General features: G+C 47.9%; 1 protein-coding gene across 3 annotated transcripts in view; it reads right to left on the bottom strand.

The window, feature by feature from the left end:
• LOC115125272 (NHS-like protein 3) overlaps positions 1-27500 on the bottom strand; it is a 114854-nt gene that overhangs the window by 2508 nt on the left and 84846 nt on the right. For 2 of the 3 annotated variants that reach the window (XM_065020137.1, XM_065020138.1), the window contains 7 exons: positions 9244-9402; positions 8585-8628; positions 8336-8456; positions 5671-5772; positions 5297-5460; positions 4884-5069; positions 1-1817 (listed from right to left, as the gene is read on the bottom strand). The exon at positions 1-1817 is cut by the window's left edge and continues 2067 nt beyond it. In XM_065020137.1, the coding sequence (XP_064876209.1) occupies positions 1-1817; positions 4884-5069; positions 5297-5460; positions 5671-5772; positions 8336-8456; positions 8585-8628; positions 9244-9402 (2593 nt within the window). Of the gene's footprint in view, positions 1818-4883; positions 5070-5296; positions 5461-5670; positions 5773-8335; positions 8457-8584; positions 8629-9243; positions 9403-12404; positions 12928-27500 lie in introns of those variants that run through there. The other variant, XM_065020139.1, reaches the window with a different exon arrangement.

Below are 27500 nucleotides of genomic sequence, written 5' to 3'. Positions count from 1 at the left end.
AAACTAACTTGTGTCTCTAGCCTTTCTTCTTGATCCTTGACCTGTGCAACACTACTACTGCTACTACTACTCTGTTCCTGCTTCTGGTCCTGGATCTCTACACTTACTTTTACCTTCTCTGCGATCACCGCCAGGCTTCCTTGTTCTTTCGTTTGACTTTCTGTGCTCTCCGATACCTCAGGTGCCTGCTCTAACATAGGCTCAGTCTTGTCTCGGGGAACAATGTATTTGCTTTCTGATTTTGTCAAAGTAACTTCTTCTACCGTAGCCTGCTTTTTGTTCGAGCCTTCAGACTCCTTGCTAGATTTATTTTGAGGTTCCTGCTTTTGCTCAATCATGGCAGCTTGCTCTTTTAGTTCCTGTTGCTCCTGGAGCTGTGCTAGCCTGTTGACGTTGGGGCAAGGCCCACACAACAGTTCGAAGGTGTGTCTGTTGTGGGCCCAGGTCTCTGGGGGTGGCGGGGAAGGGGCTTTGATTTTGGGGGGTGGCGGAATGTTAAGCAGCTCAATGATCGCCATGGATGAAGAGAAACGGACCGGGGTCACCGTTTCTGGATCTTCTATTCTCATAACAGCCGGGGGTAGGGAGGCCTGCTGAAGAGGGTTAAAACTGTTTTTCGAGGCCTCTCGATTGACGAGTTCTGAGGTGACTGAAGACAGGGAGGTGAGGGAAGAGGAGACTGAGGCTGCAGAGAAGGAAGCTCTTGAACCAGATCGTTCCGGTTTGACAGGATACTTCTTCTGTTTACCTGGGGAGACGGAAGGGAGGATCCCCTTGGGGGAAAGTGTCGGTGTACCACTCTGGCTGGAGTACCCACTGGAGGGGGACATGGTCCTTTCAAATGTACCCTCCTCTGATGGGGCTTTCTGGGGGGAAGAGCTGCTGGACACTGGCCCCTCTAATTTTCCACTACCTCCATGGGAGGCCTGTGTGGGACTCAGAGGACTAGATGCTGCGGAAGATCTTGTATCATCTAAAGAGTTAAACCCAGATGATTTGGATACAGGGACAGAGCTCTTTGTGATTTCTTTGTAGAGCTCTTTAGAGATTTCGATCGTAACTAAGCTTGTGTCCTCAGCAGCCTCCAACTTCCCACCCGCAGAGTCACTGAGGTCTTTAATCTCCACCAGTCGCCTCTTTATCATCTTCTCATGGTGCAGTGAGTTGGTTCTCCTGGGGGGAGCCGGGGGCAACTTGGTCTTCATGATCGACAGACAGCGAGAGAATCTGAAAGAGTCTCCTCCAACATCGCTCATCCCCCCAGATCCAGATAGGATCCCCTGAGCGGTCGCAGTACCAGTACCCCTACTAGTGCTGCTGACCCAGCTAGCGGAGCTTTGTAGGCTCACCTTTTCCTGGTCCCCAGCACCAGGCTGCTGCGGCTGTGTCTCCTGCCCAACGAGGCTCACCGTCTGTGGATTAGCAAGTCCGAAGCTCCCCTTCGTGGAGGAGATGGCGGAGGAGTTGGACTTGATCGTCTCGGAAGACTGCGAGTGGCTCCAGCTGGATCTTGAAGTCACTGAGTGTGGGGTCACCTTAGAGCCATTGTCACAGGAACTACTGTCACCATGTGAAACGCTGTCACCGCCTTCATAGCAACCTTCACCGCCCGACCTCCTCGACGACGCAGGGCTGTCCGATGACCCGGACGCCAGGCAGCTCTTGCTGACGGTACGGGCCGTTCCGTTACCTTTGTTTCCACGGGTACGGCTGGTGCTGCGGTCAATCTGTATGACGTCGACGGAGGCCGGCAGGTAGGCGTTGGGGATAATCTTAGACATGTAAGTGGCTTGGGGAGAGATGGACATCACCGGACCCTGGGTGGGGGCAAATACAAGGGTCAACATTAGGAGTCATACTATGTAGAGAACTGCAGAGCTGTCATACTATGTAGATATACTGTAGTCTGGCCAAATGTGGAGCTGAAGGCCATTTTGCAGCCTCAGCATTCCATTATGTTTCTAAAATTCTCCACCGCCGTTGTTGCAGCCCCTTTTACTAGCCTGTTCAACCTCTCTCTTTCATATCGTCCGAGATTCCTAAAGATTGGAAAGCTGTTGCGGTTCTCCCCCTCTTCAAAGGGAATAGCAGATGTTGTGAAAGAGCTGGAAAACCTGGACCCGTACAAATCAGCTGGGCTTGACAATCTGGACCCTCTATTTCTGAAACTATCCGCCGCCATTGTCGAAACCCCTATTACCAGCCTGTTCAACCTCTCTTTCGTATTGTCTAAGATCCCCAAGATTTGGAAAGCTGCCGCAGTCATCCCCCTCTTCAAAGGGGGAGACACTCTAGACCCAAACTTTTACAGACCTACATCCATCCCGCTCTGCCTTTCTAAAGTCTTCGAAAGCCAAGTTAATAAACAGATCACTGACCATTTCGAATCCCACTGTACTTTCTTCAATGTGCAATCCGGTTTCTGAGCTGGTCACTGGTGCACATTATCCACGCTCAAGGTACTAAACGATATCTTAACCGCCATCGATAAAAGACAGTACTGTGCAGCCGTCTTCATCGACCTGAGCAAAGCATTCGACTCACGTATTCTTATCGGCAGACTCAACAGCCTTGGGTTCTCAAATGACTGCCTCGCCTGGTTCACCAACTACTTCTCAGACAGAGTTCAGTGTGTCAAATCGGAGGGCCTGTTGTCTGGACCTCTGGCAGTCTCTATGGGGGTACCACAGGGTTCAGTTCTCGGGCCGACTCTTTTCTCTCTATATACTGTATCAATGATGTCGCTCTTGCTGCGGGTCATTCCTTGATCTACCTCTATGCAGACGACACCATTCTGTATACATCTGGCCCTTCATTGGACACTGTTAACAAACCTCCAAACGAGTTTCAATGCCGTACAACACTCCTTCCGTGGCCTCCAATTGTTTGTAAACGCAAGTAAAACTAAATGCCGACTCTCTTCTCTGTATATATCAATGATGTCGCTCCTGTTGCTGGTGATTCTCTGATCCACCTCTACGCAGACGACACCATTCTGTATACTTCTGGCCCTTCTTTGGACACTGTGTTAACAACCCTCCAAGCAAGCTTCAATGCCATACAACTCTCCTTCCGTGGCCTCCAACTGCTCTTAAATGCAAGTAAAACTAAATGCATGCTCTTCAACCGATCGCTGCCCGCACCCACCCGCCCGACTAGCATCACTACTCTGGACAGTTCTGACTTAGAATATGTGGACAACTACAAATACCTAGGTGTCTGGTTAGACTGTAAACCATCCTTCCAGACTCATATTAATCATCTCCAATCTAAAATTAATTATAGAATCAGCTTCCTATTTCGCAACAAAGCATCCTTCACTCATGCTGCCAAACATACCGTTGTAAAACTGACTATCCTACCAATCCTTGACTTCGGCGATGTCATTTACAAAATAACCTCCAACACTCTACTCACCAAACTGGATGCAGTCTATCACAGTGCCATCCGTTTTGGCACCAAAGCCCCATATACCACCCACCACTGTGACCTGTATGCTCTAGTTGGCTGGCTCTCGCTACATATTCGTCGCCAAACCCACTGGCTCCAGGTCATCTATAAGTCTTTGCTAGGTAAAGCTCCGCCTTATCTCAGCTCACTGGTCACCATAACAACACTCGCCCGTAGCACGTGCTCCAGCAGGTTTATCTCACTGGTCATCCCCAAACTTACTTTGGCCGTCTTTCCTTCCACCTCTCTGCTGCCAATGACTGGAACAAATTCCTAAAATCGCTGAAGTTGGAGACTTATATCTCCCTCACTAACTTTAAGCATCAGCTATCTGAGCAGCTTACCGATCTCTGCAGCTGTACACAGCCCATCTGTAAATATCCCATCCAACTACCTCATCCCCATATTGTTATTTTTTTTTTTTGCTCTTTTGTACACCAGTATTTCTACTTGCACATCCTCATCTACACATCTATCACTCCAGTGTTCCTTTTCTAAATTGTAATTACTTCACAACTATGGCCTATTTATTACCTTACCTCCTTACTACATTTGCACACACTGTACTATATAGATTTTTCTATTGACTGTACGTTTGTTTATGTGTAACTCTGTGTTGATTTATCTCTCACTGCTTTGCTTTATCTTGGTCAGGTCACAATTGTAAATGAGAACTTATTCTCAACTGGCCTACCTGGTTAAATAAATAAATAAAGGTGAAATGTAAAAAAAAATTCAACCATTCACAATGAGTATTTTGATCTTAGTTCTGAGTCCAGTGGTTCAGATAGCAAGCTTTGTTTAACATCAGCATCCGATGATAATGCCATTCAACAGACACTTTTATCCAAAGCGACTTACAGTAATGTGTGCATGCTTTTTTTCGTTGACACTTTGTAAAATTGAGTTGCACCTGCCCCTTTCGCCCTCAATTCGTCGGTGAATGAACTCTACAAGGTCTCGAAAGCATTCCTCGGGGATGCTGGCCAATGTTGACTCCAATGCAGTTGTGTCAACCTGGCTGGATGTCCTTCGGGTGGTGGACCATTCTTGATACACACTGGACATGGTTGAGTGTTAAAAACCATTGCAGTTCTTGACACAAACCAGTGCGCATTGGTGCCTATTACCATACACCGTTCAAAGGCACTTAAATCTTTTGTCTTGCCCATTCACCCTCTGAATGGCTCACATACACAATCCATGTCTCAACTGTCTCAAGGCTTTAAACATCCTTCTTTAACCTGTCTGCTCCTCTTCCTCTACACTGATTTGAAGTGGATTTAACAAGCGACATCAATAAAGGGATCACAGCTTTCACCTGGATTCACCTGGTCAGTTTATGTCATGGAAAGAGCAGGTGTTCCTAATGTTTACTACACTCAGTTTCGATGACCCCAGCAGGAAGAAACACTGTTCTGAACGGGACTCACCTGTGGCTCCTGGAGGAACCTGGGGACCCCAGAGGAGCAGGAGGAGGTCGTGCCCGGCACGGCCAGAGACTTGGGCCTCTGGGTGGAGGAGAGACGAGAGTCCAGTCCCCTGTGGTGGCTGAAGCCCTGGTCGTCCCTGTAAACAGACTGGAGGTGGTGTCTCAACAGCTGCTCCTCTCTGGATGCCTATAAGGGTTAGGGTTGGGGGTTATTAGGTGAGTTCAGTTGTAATTAAATATAAATATAAATAATACGATGTTATGAGATACAATGTAACTACAATTTAGTCATGCAAGTAGCTGTCGGTAAGTGAATGTACGACACTATAACCAGTAGCACACAACAAATGTACTTGTCCGAGTTATAAGGCTTGAAAGCCTGGTTTTTGATACAGGCCCATATGAAAGCCTCACCTCCAGGTCTGAGAGGTGTACTCTTGCCCCTTCGTAGTTGGCCAGAGGGGTCTCTCCGTCGATGGTGGGGATGACGACCACACCTGATTGGCCGTCTCTACCCTGTCCGACAGAGCCGTTAGGGAGCTGGGAATGAACTTTGTACTCGGAGCCACTGTGAAGGGCTAGAAGGGGGAATAGAGATGGAACACATCTTATCACCTCATTTAAATATGACAGAAGATTTGATTTGGCTTTTTTTGTCAACGTGCCTTCGAGTCACTTTCATCACTTTATTTACAAAACCCTGGACCTTTATTGGTCTGGGTGACTTTTCTTTTGTCAAGTGAAGCTCAGAGTTAAAGCTAGCTGCCATCCAAGGACTACACATGTACCCAGCTCTCTCTGGACCTGCTGGGGTATGCCCATGATAGTAGTCCTCCTGTTCTTCCTCTTGTCCAGTCTCTTCACTGGGTTCAGAGGCTTGAATGTGGAGCCTGGAAGGATAAGAGGAGATGTTTTTAGAGGAGGGAGAAGGACGAGATAAGGGAGGAGATAATGGATGAGATGTGTTTAGAGGAGGGAGAAGGATGAGATAAGGGAGGAGATAAGTGTAGTGTTACACTAGAAGAGAGAGTAAAGACCCAGAGAGACCAATTAAGGACCCAGTAGAGACAGTAGAGACCTAGTAGAGACAGTAAAGACCCAGAGAGTCCACGTAAGAACCCAGTAGAGACAGTAGAGACCTAGTAGACCCAGTAGACACCCAGTAGACCCAGTAGAGATCCTGTATAGCCAGTATACCTAGTAGACCCAGTAGAGACCCAGTAGACACCCAGTAGACCCAGTAGAGACCCAGTCTACCCAGTAGGTACCCAGTAGAGACCCAGTACAGACCCAGTAGACCCAGTAGAGACAGTAGAGACAGTAGACACAGTAGAGACGCAGTAGAGACCCAGTAGACGCAGTAGACCAAGTAGAAACAGTAGAGACAGTAGACAACTAGTAGAGACATTAAAGACACAGTAAGATAACTAGTAAAGGCATTAAAGACCCAGTAGAGACCCAGTAAAGACCTAGAAGAGAGAGTAAAGACCCAGAGAGACCAATTAAGGAGACAGTAGAGACCTAGTAGAGACAGTAAAGACCCAGAGAGTCCACGTAAGAACCCAGTAGAGACAGTAGAGACCCAGTAGACCCAGTAGAGACCCAGTAGACCCAGTGAACCCAGTGAACCCAGTAGACCCAGTATACCCCGGATGACCCAGTAGAGACCAAGGAGAGACAGAGTAGGTACCCAGTAGAGACCCAGTAGAGACCCAGTAGATCCAGTAGAGACCTAGTAGATCCAGTAGAGACCCAGTAGGTACCCAGTAGACCCAGTAGAGACCCAGAGACCCAGTAAACCCCGTAAATCCAGTAGACCCAGTAAAAACCTAGAAGAGACAGTAAAGACCCAGAGAGACCAAGTAAGGACCCAGTAGAGACAGGAGAGACCTAGTAGAGACTGTAAAGACCCAGAGACACCAAGTAAGGACCCAGTAGAGACAGTAGAGATCCTGTATACCCAGTATACCTAGTAGACCCAGTAGAGACCCAGTAGGTACCCAGTAGAACGAGTAGAGACCCAGTACAGACCCAGTAGAGACCCAGTCTACTCAGTAGAGACAAAGTAGAGACCCAGTAGACCCAGTAGAGACCCAGTAGACCCAGAAGGCCCAGTAGAGACCCAGTAGAGACCCAGTAGACCCAGTAGAGACCCAGTAGACCCAGTAAACCCAGTAGACCCAGTAGAGACACAGTAGAGACCCAGTAGAGACCCAGTAGATCCAGTAAACCCAGTACACCCAGTAGATACCCAGTATACCCAGTATACCCAGTAGACCCAGTAGACACAGTAGAGACCCAGTAGAGACCCAGTAGGTACCCAGTAGGTACCCAGTAGACCCAGTAGAGACCCAGTAGGTATCCAGTAGACCCAGTACAGAACCAGTAGACGCAGTAGACCCAGTAGAGACCCAGTAGAGACCCAGTAGGTACCCAGTAGAGCCCCAGTAGACCCAGTAGAGACCCAGTATACCCAGTAGACCCAGTAGAGACCCAGTAGACCCAGTAGAGAACCAGTAGACCCAGTAGAGACCCAGTAGAGACCCAGTAGAGACCCAGTAGGTACCCAGTAGAGCCCCAGTAGAGACCCAGTAGACCCAGTAGAGACCCAGTATACCCAGTAGAGACCCAGTAGACCCAGTGGAGACCCAGTAGACCCAGTAACCCATTAGACCCAGTAGAGACCCAGTAGACCCAGTATACCCAGTAGACTCAGTAGAGACAAAGTAGAGACCCAGTAGACCCAGTAGAGACCCAGTAGAGACCCAGTAGACCCAGAAGGTCCAGTAGAGACCCAGTAGAGACCCAGTAGACCCAGTAAACCCAGTAGACCCAGTAGAGACCCAGTAGAGACCCAGTAGAGACCCAGTAGATCCAGTAAACCCAGTACACCCAGTAGATACCCAGTATACCCAGTATACCCAGTAGACCCAGTAGACACAGTAGAGACCCAGTAGAGACCCAGTAGGTACCCAGTAGGTACCCAGTAGACCCAGTAGAGACCCAGTAGGTATCCAGTAGACCCAGTACAGAACCAGTAGACGCAGTAGACCCAGTAGAGACCCAGTAGGTACCCAGTAGAGCCCCAGTAGAGACCCAGTAGACCCAGTAGAGACCCAGTATACCCAGTAGACCCAGTAGAGACCCAGTAGAGAACCAGTAGACCCAGTAGACCCAGTAGAGACTCAGTAGACCCAGTAGAGACCCAGTAGAGAACCAGTAGAGACCCAGTAGAGAGAGACACATTCTGCTATGAATGAGGCATGTATGATAAATATTGTACAAATGACCAAACTATACTAGGTCCTAGGCATGATCTATGATCAGCTTTCATTAAAATATGATGAAATGGATATGATAATGAATACTCCCCCCCCCCATACACACACACACACACACACACACACACACACACACACACACACACACACACACACACACACACACACCTACCTTGGCGTGTGAGCACAGGTCTCGTGGACACAGCCAATCCAGCAGAGGTCACCGCGGTAACAGGATTCCCGGCGGTACTTCCTGACTCCTGAGATCCATTCCTGTGGTTGGGGCTGACATCCTGCAGAGGAGAGGTATGGGATTTTTAGGGACAAAGTTTTCAATCACTGCAGAAGTTGTCTGCTCCTTGCTCCTAGTTCTCAGTTGACCAGTACCAGCCCTGTGGTTTCAAATGTCGCCACTACTTACTGCGTCACTATGGTCATCCTGAAAGTCCACTCCTTTGTTGTGTTCTGTAGGAGAGACAAAGAAGGTTTTTCAGATATTCCCTACAGCTCTGAGTTCTAAATACCCCTTCTTCCATTAGTGTCTATAGAGTGTGTAGTGTGTTGTGTGTAGTGTGTTTTGTGTAGTGTGTTTTGTGTTGTGGGTTGTGTGTTTTGTGTAGTGTGTAGTGGGTTGTGTGTTGTGTGTAGTATGTTTTGTGTAGTGTGTTTTGTGTAGTGTGCAGTCTGTTGTGTGCGGTGTGTAGTGTGTAGTGTGTTTTGTGTAGTGTGTAGTGTGTAGTGTGTAGTGTGTTTTGTGTAGTGTGTTTTGTGTAGTGTGTAGTGTGTAGTGTGCAGTGTGTAGTGTGCAGTGTGTAGTGTGCAGTGTGCAGTGTATAGTGTGCAGTGTGTGTAGTGTGCAGTGTATGTAGTGTGCAGTGTGCAGTGTATAGTGTGCAGTGTGTAGTGTGTAGTGTGCAGTGTGTAGTGTCACTACCTTCTTGTTGCAGTATCTTTAACCCCTCCCGTGCCTCAGTGTGTAGTGTGCAGTGTGTAGTGTGCAGTGTGTAGTGTGCAGTGTGTAGTGTGTAGTGTGCAGTGTGTAGTGTGCAGTGTGTAGTGTGCAGTGTGTAGTGTCACTACCTTCTTGTTGCAGTATCTTTAACCCCTCCCGTGCCTCAGTGTGCAGGTCTTCCAGGTACTGAGGGCGGTTGCCCTCGATGAACACATTCTCCTGGTAGTGTGAGGAGGCTGTGTAGTGAACTGTCAACTCCTTCTGTTCATCCAGACACTTAGGACCAGCTAGAGAGAGGGGGAGGGAGGGAGGGAGGGAGGGAAGGAAGGGGAGAGAGTGAGGGAGGGAGGGAAGGGGAGAGGAGGGAGGGAGGGAGGTTTAATCCAAGGTGAAAACCAATACCTAGGAGATGTGATAGAATGCTGACATGATAAAGGGTTGTGACTGAGGATCAGATGGTAGAGGTTCTGGTAGTGTGCTTACATACAGGACAGGACACCCTACAGACTGGAGTAGCTGCTCAGTGACTGGCACCCGAGGCTTTAGAATGTATTCCAGTACCTAGCAACACTGGGCACCCGGGGCTTTAGAATGTATTGCAGTACCTAGCAACACTGGGCACCCAGGGCTTTAGAATGTATTCCAGTACCTAGCAACACTGGGCACCCGGGGCTTTAGAATGTATTCCAGTACCTAGCAACACTGGGCACCCGGGGCTTTAGAATGTATTCCAGTACCTAGCAACACTGGGCACCCAGGGCTTTAGAATGTATTCCAGTACCTAGCAACACTGGGCACCCGGGGCTTTAGAATGTATTCCAGTACCTAGCAACACTGTGTACGGTACTAATGAAGGCATTCAGACTGGAGTAGCTGCTCAGTGACTGGCACCCGGGGCTTTAGAATGTATTCCAGTACCTAGCAACACTGGGCACCCGGGGCTTTAGAATGTATTCCAGTACCTGGCAACACTGTGTACGGTACTAATGAAGGCATTCAGACTGGAGTAGCTGCTCAGTGACTGGCACCCGGGGCTTTAGAATGTATTCCAGTACCTAGCAACACTGGGCACCCGGGGCTTTAGAATGTATTCCAGTACCTAGCAACACTGGGCACCCGGGGCTTTAGAATGTATTCCAGTACCTAGCAACACTGGGCACCCGGGGCTTTAGAATGTATTCCAGTACCTAGCAACACTGTGTACGGTACTAATGAAGGCATTACAGCTCTAGAACATCCTGACCCTTAATCAGAGTACACTGACTCCCCTTTCTGGTCTTCCATCCAATACCACATTATCTCCTGATGTCTGTCTGTCTGTCTGTCTGTCTGTCTGTCTGTCTGTCTGTCTGTCTGTCTGTCTGTCTGTCTGTCTGTCTGTCTGTCTGTCTGTCTCTCTGTCTCTCTGTCTCTCTGTCTCTCTCTCTCTCTGATGAATAACGATTTGATTTATTTAATTTGTGCTCGCATAGGGGTCTCTCTGAATCTCTCTGTCCCCCCACCAGTCTCCCACCAGTCTCTCTGTCCCACCACCAGTCTCCCACCAATCTCCCACCAGTCTCTCTGTCCCACCACCAGTCTCCCACCAGTCTCTCTGTCCCCCCACCAGTCTCCCACCAGTCTCCCACCAGTCTCCCACCAGTCTCTCTGTCCCATCACCAGTCTCTCTTGGTATGTGTCTATCATTGGCGTCTCACCACACACTCAATGCTCTGTTTGGGGCACAAGCTGCCAAGTGAACTTACGAGCAGTGTGTGCGTGTTTGTGTGTGACAGTCTGCTAGGCAGACGTCCCGCCTTAGCCACCCCGGAGGGCTAACCCCAGATTGTTTAATCCCCAGCCTTTTCTTACCCTAGGTAGTCCATATGGGCGAGGCATCCCAAATGGCACCCTATTCTCTATAAAGTGCACTAGAACACATAGGCACCCTGGTCAAAAGTAGTGCACTACATAGGGAACGGGATGTCATTTGGGATGTAGCCTTGGTATGGTTCCAAGATAAACATGCTGCTGCCTTCCTAAGTGGCCAGGGAACTCAACAGAGAGGTTAGAGTAGCGAGGAGACAGAGAGGTTAGAGTAGTGAGGAGACAGAGGTTGGAGTAGTGAGGAGACAAAGAGGTTAGAGTAGCAAAGAGACAGAGAGGTTAGAGTAATGAGGAGACTGAGAGGTTAGAGTAGCGAGGAGACAGAGAGGTTAGAGTAGTGAGGAGACAGAGAGGTTAGAGTAGCGAGGAGCCAGAGAGGTTAGAGTAGCGAGGAGCCAGAGAGGTTAGAGTAGCGAGGAGCCAGAGAGGTTAGAGTAGCGAGGAGACAGAGAGGTTAGAGTAGCGAGGAGACAGAGAGGTTAGAGTAGCGAGGAGACAGAGAGGTTAGAGTAGTGAGGAGACAGAGAGGTTAGAGTAGTTAGGAGACAGAGGTTAGAGTAGTGAGGAGACAGAGAGGTTAGAGTAGTGAGGAGACAGAGAGGTTAGAGTAGCGAGGAGCCAGAGAGGTTAGAGGAGCCAGAGAGGTTAGAGTAGCGAGGAGCCAGAGAGGTTAGAGTAGTGACGAGACAGAGAGGTTAGAGTAGTGAGGAGCCAGAGAGGTTAGAGTAGTGAGGAGACAGAGAGGTTAGAGTAGTGAGGAGGCAGAGAGGTTAGAGTAGTGAGGAGAAAGAGAAGTTAGAGTAGTGAGGAGACAGAGAGGTTAGAGTAGTGAGGAGAAAGAGAGGTTAGAGTAGTGAGGAGACAGAGAGGTTAGAGTAGTGAGGAGACAGAGAGGTTAGAGTAGTTAGGAGACAGAGGTTAGAGTAGTGAGGAGACAGAGAGGTTAGAGTAGTGAGGAGACAGAGAGGTTAGAGAAGTGGGGAGACAGAGAGGTTAGAGTAGTGGGGAGACAGAGAGGTTAGAGTAGTGGGGAGACAGAGAGGTTAGAGTAGTGGGGAGACAGAGAGGTTAGAGTAGTGAGGAGACCTGTCATTTTAGTTCAGTTAGTCCTCTGTCACCATCTTTCTGTTTCTAGTCTTTCACCAGTCCTCTTGTCACCATCTTTCACCAGTCCTCTGTCACCATCTTTCTGTTTCTACACTGATAACCTGAAAGAGGATTCAAGACATATCTGATCTCTCAAACATCCACCCTGTTTGATCTCATGTCTATAAACAGGTAGTGTAGAACCTCTCAAACATCCACAACAAGTTGTCCCTCATTGAGACACAAGACTCTACACCAAACAGCCTATCAACCAAACAAGTCATCCAACATAAAACACACAATGATCAGCAACAACATAACTCCCATCTTCACTCACCTTTCTTCTTGAAGACGGAGAGCAGAGAGCGAATGTTTTTCCTCAGGTACACCACCATGTTTACACTGAGACCATTACAAGGAGGAGAGGTAGAGACGAGAATAAACGTCCAACCAAAAGTTACTATTTTATACTCTGTGGACTGGAATCAAACTCACCCCCCACCCCCCAAAAAAAGAGAGAGATCAAGACAAGTGTCTAGTTGTTCTGGATAAAACTGTCTGTGATATAATGTACAATCTAGTTGTAGGCTACCTACTCAAACCTCTACAGGTCTAGATGTGTTTGTATTCTCTGTCTGGGTCTAAGTCGTCTGTTGTAGAATTACAGAATCATAACGTCTTGGCCTCCTAGTCGCTGTCAGTAACAGTTTTGGCGAAAAATGACCAAAATCTTTTCCCAATCTACAGAGGTCAGTAGTAGTAGTCTTTTGGCTGTCTCTGTCTGTCTGTTTTGTAGTGGTCTGCAATAGTCTGTGGTAGAGTTAAAGAGTCACTATGTTTTGTCCCCGTTAGCCTAGCTAGCTCAGTGACAGAATGAGTGGTTAGCCCCTAAGTAGGTTGGACACGAGGAGCCTTGCATGCACCCTGAGCCTCGTAGCCAATCTCCTGCTTTATCCTTCCCTCCACTAGAACGCCCCTCTCTATTGTCAGACAAGGACAAACCCCCTGAGCGAAACGGCTGTCCAAGTTTTGTCTTGTTTTGCTGAGCCTAGACACACGTGCACGAAGAGACGCGCACACACACACACACACACACGAAGAGACGCACACACACACACACACACACACAAAGAGACGCACACACACACACTTGCATACACGCACACACACGTACACACACACTCCTCTCCCCCAGGAGTTCCTTGTTAATGCCAACTGAGTTTTGAGTCTTAGAATGAGGGGGGGTCCCTTTGATGTACTGTACTCACACAAACACTAGGGTGTTGGTGCTGGGTGTTGGTGCTGGGTGTTGGTGCTGGGTGTTGGTGCTGGGTGTTGGTGCTGGGTGCTGGGTGTTGGTGCTGGGTGTTGGTGCTGGGTGTTGGTGCTGGGTGTTGGGTGTTGGTGCTGGGTGTTGGTGCTGGGTGTTGGTGCTGGGTGTTGGTGCTGGGTGTTGGTGCTGGGTGTTGGTGCTGGGTGTTGGGTGTTGGTGCTGGGTGTTGGTGCTGGGTGTTGGTGCTGGGTGTTGGTGCTGGGTGTTGGGTGTTGGTGCTGGGTGTTGGTGCTGGGTGTTGGTGCTGGGTGTTGGTGCTGGGTGTTGGTGCTGGGTGTTGGTGCTGGGTGTTGGTGCTGGGTGTTGGGTGTTGGTGCTGGGTGTTGGTGCTGGGTGTTGGTGCTGGGTGTTGGTGCTGGGTTGTTGGTGCTGGGTTGTTGGGGCTGGGTTGTTGGTGCTGGGTTGTTGGTGCTGGGTTGTTGGTGCTGGGTTATTAGTGCTGGGTTGTTGGTGCTGGGTTGTTGGGGCTGGGTCGTTGGGGCTGGGTTGTTGGGGCTGGGTCATTGGGGCTGGGTTGTTGGGGCTGGGTCATTGTGGCTGGGTGTTTGTGCCTGGTCGTTGGGGCTGGGTTGTTGGGGCTGGGTTGTTGGGGCTGGGTTGTTGAGATATGACCCAGTGGGGTCAGATCAGAACACTGGAGGCATAGCTTAGTAGGGGCGTGGCCTTAATATAGTTATTTTTGGCCACCCGTGAGAGTTAATATAATTCCACATTTCTATCAATATCATTCCAAAACATCAATGTATTATAATATGTCATAAACAATCTTAATATTCAAGGATAATGTGTAAAATACCCCCAAAATTAAGGAACATTTTAATTTGAAGTATGTAAACATCTCATTGGTGGCCAATAAGATATATTTGAAAGCCACATCCTTTAAAACGTTGTGCCGCCGTGAAAATAACCTTTGAATTACATTCGAAAAGACCTGCTAGATCAACTCATTATGAAAGTAAATAGTACCTGACTGATGGTTAAAGTAGCACATGTTTGGGTTATTCACGCTGACTGGCTGAGTCAAAATAACCCAGCGTGTGTTCTGTCTAATATTTACCAAGAGTTGGGTTACCAAAGAAGCCAAATTGGGTTGTTCTTTAACCCAGCATTTGTTTTAGTGTGTACACACACACACACACACACACACACGCACACATGCACGCGCACACACACACGCACGCGCACGCACACACGCACACGCGCACACGCACACATGCACAGACACGCACACGCACACATGCACACACACGCACACACCAAAAAACCCTGTACACACTCGTCCCATACAAGAACCAAAACAAAACTATCTTAATTAACAGCAACCTAAACGATGTTAAAGATTGGAAACGTGCCATTACACTGAGTACCGCGGCACATGCCTCTGTCGCAGACAACCAACAGACAGGTCAGAGTTGGATAGAGCAGCCTGAGATGGTGTGTGTGACATCAGAGAGGTCAGAGATGGTGTGTATGTGTGACATCAGAGAGGTCAGAGATGGTGTGGATGTGTGACAGCAGAGAGGTCAGAGATGGTGTGTATGTGTGACAGCAGAGAGGTCAGAGATGGTGCGTATGTGTGACATCAGAGAGGTCAGAGTTGGATAGAGCAGCCTTAGATGGTGTGTGTGACATCAGAGAGGTCAGAGATGGTGTGGATGTGTGACATCAGAGAGGTCAGAGTTGGATAGAGCAGCCTGAGATGGTGTGTGTGACATCAGAGAGGTCAGAGATGGTGTGGATGTGTGACAGCAGAGAGGTCAGAGATGGTGTGGATGTGTGACAGCAGAGAGGTCAGAGATGGTGTGGATGTGTGACAGCAGAGAGGTCAGAGATGGTGCGTATGTGTGACATCAGAGAGGTCAGAGTTGGATAGAGCAGCCTTAGATGGTGTGTGTGACATCAGAGAGGTCAGAGATGGTGTGGATGTGTGACATCAGAGAGGTCAGAGTTGGATAGAGCAGCCTGAGATGGTGTGTGTGACATCAGAGAGGTCAGAGATGGTGTGGATGTGTGACAGCAGAGAGGTCAGAGATGGTGTGGATGTGTGACATCAGAGAGGTCAGAGATGGTGTGGATGTGTGACAGCTGAGAGGTCAGAGATGGTGTGGATGTGTGACATCAGAGAGGTCAGAGATGGTGTGGATGTGTGACAGCAGAGAGGTCAGAGATGGTGTGGATGTGTGACAGCAGAGAGGTCAGAGATGGTGCGTATGTGTGACATCAGAGAGGTCAGAGATTACATTTACATTTAAGTCATTTAGCAGACGCTCTTATCCAGAGCGACTTACAAATTGGTGCATTCACCTTATGACCTCCAGTGGAACAGTAGTGCATCTAAATCTTTTCAGGGGAGGGGGTGAGAGGGATTACTTTATCCTATCCTAGGTATTCCTTAAAGAGGTGGGGTTTCAGGTGTCTCCGGAAGGTGGTGATTGACTCCGCTGTCCTGGCGTCGTGAGGGAGTTTGTTCCACCATTGGGGGGCCAGAGCAGCGAACAGTTTTGACTGGGCTGAGCGGGAACTGTACTTCCTCAGTGGTAGGGAGGCGAGCAGGCCAGAGGTGGATGAACGCAGTGCCCTTGTTTGGGTGTAGGGCCTGATCAGAGCCTGGAGGTACTGAGGTGCCGTTCCCCTCACAGCTCCGTAGGCAAGCACCATGGTCTTGTAGCGGATGCGAGCTTCAACTGGAAGCCAGTGGAGGGAGCGGAGGAGCGGGGTGACGTGAGAGAACTTGGGAAGGTTGAACACCAGACGGGCTGCGGCGTTCTGGATGAGTTGTAGGGGTTTAATGGCACAGGCAGGGAGCCCAGCCAACAGCGAGTTGCAGTAATCCAGACGGGAGATGACAAGTGCCTGGATTAGGACCTGCGCCGCTTCCTGTGTGAGGCAGGGTCGTACTCTGCGGATGTTGTAGAGCATGAACCTACAGGAACGGGCCACCGCCTTGATGTTAGTTGAGAACGACAGGGTGTTGTCCAGGATCACGCCAAGGTTCTTAGCGCTCTGGGAGGAGGACACAATGGAGTTGTCAACCGTGATGGCGAGATCATGGAACGGGCAGTCCTTCCCGTTGGTGGTGTGTATGTGTGCCAAAAACAAGTTTTTTAAAATTTTCTCACTCATTCTTCCTGGTAGATTCTCACATGCCCTCCAGTTTATGGACTAAGTGCTGGTTCTAGCTATAAATAGCCATCATCATATTCTCAGTTCACATCAGCTCAGATAATTGAGCATCCCCTTTTAAGTCTGCTTGACAGTATACCAATGTTCCACTCTGTACCAGAGCTTTGACTCTCTTCCCCTCGACGGCTGCATCTATCCTGAATAAAGAAGACTCTGCAGGGGGACTAGAGCTATAGGTTACACTACCAGCCAGCTATAGGTTACACTACCAGCCAGCTATAGGTTACACTACCAGCCAGCTATAGGTTACATGTCCAGCCAGCTATAGGTTACACTTCCAGCCAGCTATAGGTTACACTACCAGCCAGCTATAGGTTACACTACCAGCCAGCTATAGGTTACACTTCCAGCCAGCTATAGGTTACACTACCAGCCAGCTATAGGTTACACTTCCAGCCAGCTATAGGTTACACTACCAGCCAGCTATAGGTTACACTACCAGCCAGCTATAGGTTACACTACCAGCCAGCTATAGGTTACACTTCCAGCCAGCTATAGGTTACACTACCAGCCAGCTATAGGTTACACTACCAGCCAGCTATAGGTTACACTACCAGCCAGCTATAGGTTACACTTCCAGCCAGCTATAGGTTACACTTCCAGCCAGCTATAGGTTACACTACCAGCCAGCTATAGGTTACACTACCAGCCAGCTATAGGTTACACTACCAGCCAGCTATAGGTTACACTACCAGCCAGCTATAGGTTACATATTCCAGCCAGCTATAGGTTGCACTACCAGCCAGCTATAGGTTACACTACCAGCCAGCTATAGGTTACACTACCAGCCAGCTATAGGTTACACTACCAGCCAGCTATAGGTTACACTTCCAGCCAGCTATAGGTTACACTACCAGCCAGCTATAGGTTACACTACCAGCCAGCTATAGGTTACACTACCAGCCAGCTATAGGTTACACTTCCAGCCAGCTATAGGTTACACTACCAGCCAGCTATAGGTTACACTACCAGCCAGCTATAGGTTACACTACCAGCCAGCTATAGGTTACACTTCAAGCCAACTATAAGTTACACTTCCAGCCAGCTATAGGTTACACTACCAGCCAGCTATAGGTTACACTACCAGCCAGATATAGGTTACACTACCAGCCAGCTATAGGTTACATATTCCAGCCAGCTATAGGTTGCACTACCAGCCAGCTATAGGTTACACTACCAGCCAGCTATAGGTTACACTACCAGCCAGCTATAGGTTACACTACCAGCCAGCTATAGGTTACACTACCAGCCAGCTATAGGTTACACTTCCAGCCAGCTATAGGTTACATATTCCAGCCAGCTATAGGTTACACTACCAGCCAGCTATAGGTTACACTACCAGCCAGCTATAGGTTACACTACCAGCCAGCTATAGGTTACATATTCCAGCCAGCTATAGGTTACACTACCAGCCAGCTATAGGTTACACTACCAGCCAGCTATAGGTTACATATTCCAGCCAGCTATAGGTTACACTACCAGCCAGCTATAGGTTACACTACCAGCCAGCTATAGGTTACACTACCAGCCAGCTATAGGTTACACTTCCAGCCAGCTATAGGTTACACGTCCAGCCAGCTATAGGTTACACTACCAGCCAGCTATAGGTTACACTACCAGCCAGCTATAGGTTACACTTCCAGCCAGCTATAGGTTACACGTCCAGCCAGCTATAGGTTACACTACCAGCCAGCTATAGGTTACACTACCAGCCAGCTATAGGTTACACTACCAGCCAGCTATAGGTTACACTACCAGCCAGCTATAGGTTACCCTACCAGCCAGCAATAGGTTACACTACCAGCCAGCTATAGGTTACACTACCAGCCAGCTATAGGTTACACTACCAGCCAGCTATAGGTTACACTACCAGCCAGCTATAGGTTACACTACCAGCCAGCTATAGGTTACACTACCAGCCAGCTATAGGTTACACTACCAGCCAGCTATAGGTTACACTACCAGCCAGCTATAGGTTACACTACCAGCCAGCTATAGGTTACACTTCCAGCCAGCTATAGGTTACCCAGTCCGGGGTGCTCCTCCTCCCATCTGCTGCCCAGTCCGGGGTGCTTGGCAGAGCGTTAAAGGGTCTAAGCCAGTGGGGGGCTGAGGGGAGACCTCCAGGGGAGCAGCTTTAGAGATGGGCCCACTGCCAGTAAGAATTAACCTACTATAGTCAGCCTTACCTAACTATCTTATCACCCCTCACTCCCTGCTGTTGGTCTCTCTCTCACTCCTCTTGTCTCCTCTCATTCATATCATGTCCCTGCTGTTGGTCTCTCTCTCACTCCTCTTGTCTCCTCTCATTCATATCATGTCCCTGCTGTTGGTCTCTCTCTCACTCCTCTTGTCTCCTCTCATTCATATCATGTCCCTGCTGTCTCTCTCATTCCTTCCACTTCTCTCTCTCTCTCTTATAACCCAGAACACAGTCTCCTATAACCCAGAACACAGTCTCCTATAACCCAGAACACAGTCTCCTATAACCCAGAACACAGTCTCCTATAACCCAGAACACAGTCTCTTATAACCCAGAACACAGTCTCCTATAACCCAGAACACAGTCTCTTATAACCCAGAACACACAGTCTCCTATAACCCAGAACACACAGTCTCTTATAACCCAGAACACAGTCTCCTATAACCCAGAACACAGTCTCCTATAACCCAGAACACAGTCTCCTATAACCCAGAACACAGTCTCCTATAACCCAGAATTTACAGTCTCTTTTAACCCAGAACACAGTCTCCTATAACCCAGAACACAGACTCCTATAACCCAGAACACAGTCTCCTATAACCCAGAACACAGTCTCCTATAACCCAGAACACAGTCTCCTATAACCCAGAACACAGTCTCCTATAACCCAGAACACAGACTCCTATAACCCAGAACACAGTCTCCTATAACCCAGAACACAGACTCCTATAACCCAGAACACAGTCTCCTATAACCCAGAATTTACAGTCTCTTTTAACCCAGAACACAGTCTCCTATAACCCAGAACACAGTCTCCTATAACCCAGAACACAGTCTCCTTTAACCCAGAACACTCTTCCCCCACCATTTTCCTGTCACACACCGATCTTTGCTCTGTCTCTGGTATCTTTTTATTGGCCCCTTGTTGTTCCACAGGCCCCTTATTTTAATATTCATTAGAAGACCTATAGAGACACCATCTGGCCCAGGGGGAGGGGAAAGAGGAGAGAGGAGAGAGGGGAGGGGAGAGAGGAGAGAGAGGGGGGAAGGGGAGAGAGGGGAGAGAGGAGAGAGGGGAGAGGGGAGGGAGGGGGGGAAGGGGGAGAGACACGGGGCTAGTGTAATGTAATATATTGTCCACTAGATGGTGGTAGTGTAATGTATTATATTGTCCAGTAGATGGAGCTAGTGTAATGTAATATATTGTCCACTAGACGGTGGTAGTGTAATGTATTATATTGTCCACTATATGCTGCTTATGTAATGTAATATATTGTCCACTAGACGGTGGTAGTGTAATGTATTATATTGTCCACTAGATGGTGTTAGTGTAATCTAGTCTCTCAATCTTTTTTTGCGATTCGAACCATGAAAAAGCCAGAATAAATCAATTGATGAAGACATCCAAAATCATGAGCTGGCCTGTAGGACATAGGAACAGCTGAGTATTAAACTATTCTTTAAAAGCTTAAGAGTATCCCTCTTCCCACTGGGAGAAGTACTGAACCAGTTAGAGGATATGATTACCACTACCAGCTACCAGTTACTACTACCAGTTAGCAGTTACCACTCCCAGTTACCAGTTACTAGGTTACCAGTTACCACTCCCAGTTACCAGTTACCAGTTAACACTACCAGTTACCCATTCCCAGTAACCAGCTACCACTAACCAGCTCCCTTACCACTACCAGTTATTAGTTACCACTACCAGTTATTAGTTACCACTACCAGTTACCATTTACCACTACCAGTTACCAGGTTACCAGTTACCACTCCCAGTTACCAGATACCACTTACCAGTTAACACTACCAGTTACCCATTCCCAGTAACCAGCTACCACTAACCAGCTCCCTTACCATTACCAGTTATTAGTTACCACTACCAGTTATTAGTTACCACTACCCGTTACCAGTTACCATTTACCACTACCAGTTACCATTTACCAGTTACCACTACCAGTTACCAGTTACCAGTTAACACTACCAGTTACCATTTACCACTACCAGTTACCATTTACCACTACAAGTTAGCAGCTACCACGACCAGTTACCAGCTACCACTTACCACTACCAGTTAGCAGTTACCACTACCAGTTACCAGTTACCACTACCAGTTACCAGTTACCACTACCAGTTACCACGACCAGTTACCAGTTACCACTACCAGTTAGCAGTTACCACTACCAGTTACCACGACCAGTTACCACTACCAGTTACCAGTTACCAGTTACCACTACCCGTTACCACTACCAGTTACCAGTTACCACTACCAGTTACCAGTTACCAGTTACCACTACCAGTTACCACTACCAGTTACCAGTTACCACTACCAGTTTCCAGTTACCAGTTACCACTACCAGTTACCAGTTACCACTACCAGCTAAGCGTCAGTATAGAGACAAAGTAGAATCTCAATTCAACGGCTCAGACACAAGAGGTATGTGGCAGGGTCTACAGTTAATCACGGACTACAAGAAGAAAACCAGCCCAGTCACGGACCAGGATGTCTTGTTCCCAGGCAGACTAAGTAACTTTTTTGCCCGCTTTGAGGACAATACAGTGCCACTGACACGGCCTGCAACGAAAACATGCAGACTCTCCTTCACTGCAGCCGAGGTGAGTAAAACATTTAAACGTGTTAACCCTCGCAAGGCTGCAGGCCCAGACGGCATCCCCAGCTGCGCCCTCAGAGCATGCGCAGACCAGCTGGCCGGTGTGTTTACGGACATATTCAATCAATCCCTATACCAGTCTGCTGTTCCCACATGCTTCAAGAGGTCCACCATTGTTCCTGTTCCCAAAAAAGCTAAGGTAACTGAGCTAAACGACTACCGCCCCGTAGCACTCACTTCCGTCATCATGAAGTGCTTTGAGAGACTAGTCAAGGACCATATCACCTCCACCCTACCTGACACCCTAGACCCACTCCAATTTGCTTACCGCCCAAATAGGTCCACAGACGATGCAATCTCAACCACACTGCACACTGCCCTAACCCATCTGGACAAGAGGAATACCTATGTGAGAATGCTGTTCATCGACTACAGCTCGGCATTCAACACCATAGTACCCTCCAAGCTCGTCATCCCTGGGTCTCGACCCCGCCCTGTGCAACTGGGTACTGGACTTCCTGACGGGCCGCCCCCAGGTGGTGAGGGTAGGCAACAACATCTCCACCCCGCTGATCCTCAACACTGGGGCGCCACAAGGGTGCGTTCTGAGCCCTCTCCTGTACTCCCTGTTCACCCACGACTGCGTGGCCACGCACGCCTCCATCTCAATCATTAAGTTTGCGGACGACACAACAGTGGTAGGCTTGATTACCAACAACGACGAGACGGCCTACAGGGAGGAGGTGAGGGCCCTCGGAGTGTGGTGTCAGGAAAATAACCTCACACTCAACGTCAACAAAACTAAGGAGATGATTGTGGACTTCAGGAAACAGCAGAGGGAACACCCCCCTATCCACATCGATGGAACAGTAGTGGAGAGGGTAGTAAGTTTTAAGTTCCTCGGCATACACATCACAGACAAACTGAATTGGTCCACTCACACAGACAGTATCGTGAAGAAGGCGCAGCAGCGCCTCTTCAACCTCAGGAGGCTGAAGAAATTCGGCTTGTCACCAAAAGCACTCACAAACTTCTACAGATGCACAATCGAGAGCATCTTGGCAGGCTGTATCACCGCCTGGTACGGCAACTGCTCCGCCCACAACCGTAAGGCTCTCCAGAGGGTAGTGAGGTCTGCACAACGCATCACCGGGGCAAACTACCTGCCCTCCAAGATGTTACAGGAAGGCCATAAAGATCATCAAGGACAACAACCACCCGAGCCACTGCCTGTTCACCCCGCTATCATCCAGAAGGCGAGGTCAGTACAGGTGCATCAAAGCAGGGACCGAGAGACTGAAAAACAGCTTCTATCTCAAGGCCATCAGACTGTTAAACAGCCACCACTAACATTGAGTGGCTGCTGCCAACACACTGTCATTGACACTGACCCAACTCCAGCCACTTTAATAATGGGAATTGATGGGAAATGATGTAAAATATATCACTAGCCCCTTTAAACAATGCTACCTAATATAATGTTACATACCCTACAATATTCATCTCATATGCATACGTATATACTGTACTCTACATCATCGACTGCATCCTTATGTAATACATGTATCACTAGCCACTTTAACTATGCCACTTTGTTTACATACTCATCTCATATGTATATACTATACTCGATACCATCTACTGTATCTTGCCTATGCTGCTCTGTACCATCACTCATTCATATATATTTATGTACATATTCTTTATCCCCTTACACTGTGTATAAGACAGTAGTTTTGGAATTGTTAGTTAGATTAATTGTTGGTTATTACTGCATTGTCGGAACTAGAAGCACAAGCATTTCGCTACACTCGCATTAACATCTGCTAACCATGTGTATGTGACAAATACGATTTGATTTGATTTTGATTTGATTCAGTTAGCAGTTATCACTACCAGTTAGCAGTTACCACGACCAGTTAGCAGCTACCACGACCAGTTACCAGCTACCACTTACCACTACCAGTTAGCAGTTACCACTACCAGTTACCACTACCAGTTACCACTACCAGTTAGCAGTTACCACTACCAGTTACCACGACCAGTTACCAGTTACCACTACCAGTTACCACTACCAGTTACAAGTTACCACTACCAGTTACCACTACCAGTTAGCAGTTACCACTACCAGTTAGCAGTTACCACTACCAGTTACCAGTTACCACTACCAGTTAGCAGTTACCACTACCAGTTACCAGTTACCACTACCAGTTACCAGTTACCAGTTTCCACTACCAGTTACCAGTTACCACTACCAGTTACCACTACCAGTTAGCAGTTACCACTACCAGTTACCACGACCAGTTTCCACTACCAGTTACCAGCTAACAGTTACCACTACCAGTTACCAGCTGCCACTTATCACTACCAGTTAGCAGTTACTACTTTCAGTTACCAGTTACCACAACCAGTTAGCAGTTACCACTACCAGTTACCAGTTACCACTACCAGTTACCAGTTACCAGTTACCAGTTTCCACTACCAGTTACCAGTTACCACTACCAGTTACCACTACCAGTTAGCAGTTACCACTACCAGTTACCACGACCAGTTTCCACTACCAGTTACCAGCTAACAGTTACTACTACCAGTTACCAGCTGCCACTTATCACTACCAGTTAGCAGTTACTACTACCAGTTACCAGTTACCACAACCAGTTACCAGTTACCACTACCAGTTACCAGCTACCAGTTACCATCTACCAGTTACCACTACCAGCTACTAGTACCAGTTAACAGTTACCACTACCAGTTACCCGTTACCAGTTACTACTACCAGTTACCAGTTACTACTACCAGTTACCAGTTACTACTACCAGTTACCAGTTACTACTACCAGTTAGCAGTTACCAGTTACCACTACCAGTTAACAGTTATCATTACCAGTTACCCGTTACCAGTTACCACTACCAGTTAGCAGTTACCAGTTACTACTACCAGTTACCAGTTACTACTACCAGTTAGCAGTTACCAGTTACCACTACCAGTTTACAGTTATCATTACCAGTTACCACTACCAGCTACTAGTACCAGTTAACAGTTACCACTACCAGCTACTAGTACCAGTTAACAGTTACCACTACCAGTTACCCGTTACCAGTTACTACTACCAGTTACCAGTTACTACTACCAGTTACCAGTTACTACTACCAGTTACCAGTTACTACTACCAGTTAGCAGTTACCAATTACCACTACCAGTTAACAGTTACCAGTTACCAATTACCACTACCAGTTATCAGTTACTACTACCAGTTACCAGTTACCACTACCAGTTAACAGTTACCACTACCAGTTACCCGTTACCAGTTACCACTTCCAGTTACCAGTTACTACTACCAGTTACCAGTTACCACTACCAGTTACCAGTTACTACTACCAGTTAGCAGTTACCAGTTACCACTACCAGTTACCAGTTACCACTACCAGTTACCAGTTACTACTACCAGTTAGCAGTTACCAGTTACCACTACCAGTTACCAGTTACCACTACCAGTTACCCGTTACCAGTTACCACTACCAGTTACCAGTTACTACTACCAGTTACCAGTTACCACTACCAGTTAACACTACCAGTTACCAGTTACCACTACCAGTTAACACTACCAGTTACCAGTTACCACTACCAGTTAACACTACCAGTTACCAGTTACTACTACCAGTTAGCAGTTAGCAGTTACCACTACCAGTTACCCAGTTACCAGTTACCACTACCAGTTACCAGTTACTACTACCAGTTAGCAGTTACCAGTTACCACTACCAGTTACCAGTTACCATTTACCACTACCAGTTACCCGTTACCAGTTACCACTACCAGTTATCAGTTACTACTACCAGTTAGCAGTTACCAGTTACCACTACCAGTTACCCGTTACCAGTTACCACTACCAGTTACCAGTTACTACTACCAGTTAGCAGTTACCAGTTACCACTACCAGTTACCACTACCAGTTACCAGTTACCACTACCAGTTACCCGTTACCAGTTACCACTACCAGTTACCAGTTACTACTACCAGTTAGCAGTTACCAGTTACCACTACCAGTTACCACTACCAGTTACCAGTTACCAGTTACCACTACCAGTTACCACTACCAGTTACCACTACCAGTTACCAGTTACTACTACCAGTTAGCAGTTAGCAGTTACCAGTTGTAGTTAAAGGGAAGGTGTGAGTTTGTTCCCTGGCTGACCTCTATCTTGTTGTTAAAGGGAAGGTGTGAGTTTGTTCCCTGGCTGACCTCTATCTTGTTGTTAAAGGGAAGGTGTGAGTTTGTTCCCTGGCTGACCTCTATCTTGTTGTTAACGGGAAGGTGTGAGTTTGTTCCCTGGCTGACCTCTATCTTGTTGTTAAAGGGAAGGTGTGAGTTTGTTCCCTGGCTGATCTCTATCTTGTAGTTAAAGGGAAGGTGTGAGTTTGTTCCCTGGCTGACCTCTGTACTCCACATCAGGAGAGAATAAAGAGCGCTGAACCATGAGAGAAACAGAGCCATGTTCCACCTCATCACCTCCCTCCTGACTGGCCAAAACCACTGCTACCTGCCTCTCTCTCTCTGTGTGTGTGTGTGTGTGTGTGTGTGTGTGTGTGTGTGTGTGTGTGTGTGTGTGTGTGTGTGTGTGTGTGTGTGTGTGTGTGTGTGTGTGTGTGTGTGTGTGTGTGTGTGTGTGTGTGTGTGTGTGTGTGTGTGTGTGTGTGTGTGTGTGTGTGAGAGATGAGAGCAATTAGAACAGGAGTAAGGGAAAACTAAATAAGCATTTATCAAATTTTTCTCTCGACCCGTGGCAATGTTTTTTTGCTATGCCATTGGCCCTGACTACGAGATCAGACTAGGCCAGTGTTCCTCTGCTGCTGCTATATAACTAATCAATAGCACTCTACTGACTTCCCTGATCTACTTACACCCTGACTTTACTAACACAGCTCCTCATGGAATTATCAAGAGAGAGAGAGAGGAGCTATCTCTCTCTGTCTCTATCTGTCTCCAGAAGATTCCGCTCCTCCTCAGCAAGCCTTCAGTGGCATTATGAACACAGGAGACAGAGGATATAGATGAGAATGTCAATGAAAGACCTCTGAACTCACTTCATGGCTTTTCCTCTACAACGAGTCTCCACATGCCACAGCCCTCCAAATAGAAAGAGAGAAACAGAAAGAGAAAGAGATGCCAAATAAGACAGAGGGAGACGGAGAGAAAGGAGAGAGAGAAAGAGAAGGAGGGGGTGAGAAAAGAGAGAGAGAGAGAGAGAGAGATAGGGAGGGGGGGTGAGAAAAGAGAGAGAGAGAAGGAGAGAGAGAGAGAAAGAGAAGGAGGGGGTGAGAAAAGAGAGAGAGAGAGGGAGAGAGAGAGAGAGAAAGAGAAGGAGGGGGTGAGAAAAGAGAGAGAGAGAAAGGAGAGAGAGAGAGAAGGAGGGGGTGAGAAAAGAGAGCTATTTATACCCAGCGTGTGGGTCTATGTATATCTCTCTCTCTGTGCCCGCGTGGCATTTCAGAGTGCTTTTGTGTCCTTGTCACCCCACCACCTTGTTAACCAGCTTCTGCCAGCTCACACTGATTCTGAATGGGCCATGCTACTCTACCTCTAATCCTGAATGGGCCACGCTCCAGTACCTCTAATCCTGAATGGGCCATGCTCCAGTACCTCTAATCCTGAATGAGCCATGCTACTGTACCTCTAATCCTGAATGGGCCATGCTACTCTACCTCTAATCCTGAATGAGCCATGCTACTCTACCTCTAATCCTGAATGAGCCATGCTACTCTACCTCTAATCCTGAATGGGCCATGCTACTCTACCTCTAATCCTGAATGGGCCATGCTCCAGTACCTCTAATCCTGAATGGGCCATGCTACTCTACCTCTAATCCTGAATGGGCCATGCTCCAGTACCTCTAATCTTGAATGGGCCACGCTCCAGTACCTCTAATCCTGAATGGGCCATCCTCCAGTACCTCTAATCCTGAATGGGCCACGCTCCAGTACCTCTAATCCTGAATGGGCCACGCTCCAGTACCTCTAATCCTGAATGGGCCATGCTACTCTACCTCTAATCCTGAATGACCTCCATGGGCTGATAAATTTAAATTTGATTTCCATTGATAATT

This window comes from Oncorhynchus nerka, linkage group LG7 (genome assembly GCF_034236695.1).
Source record: "Oncorhynchus nerka isolate Pitt River linkage group LG7, Oner_Uvic_2.0, whole genome shotgun sequence".
In the NCBI taxonomy this organism is placed as follows: Eukaryota; Metazoa; Chordata; class Actinopteri; order Salmoniformes; family Salmonidae; genus Oncorhynchus; species Oncorhynchus nerka.
Note: the sequence above shows the minus strand (reverse complement) of the source record. Positions and strands in the feature narration are given on the sequence as shown.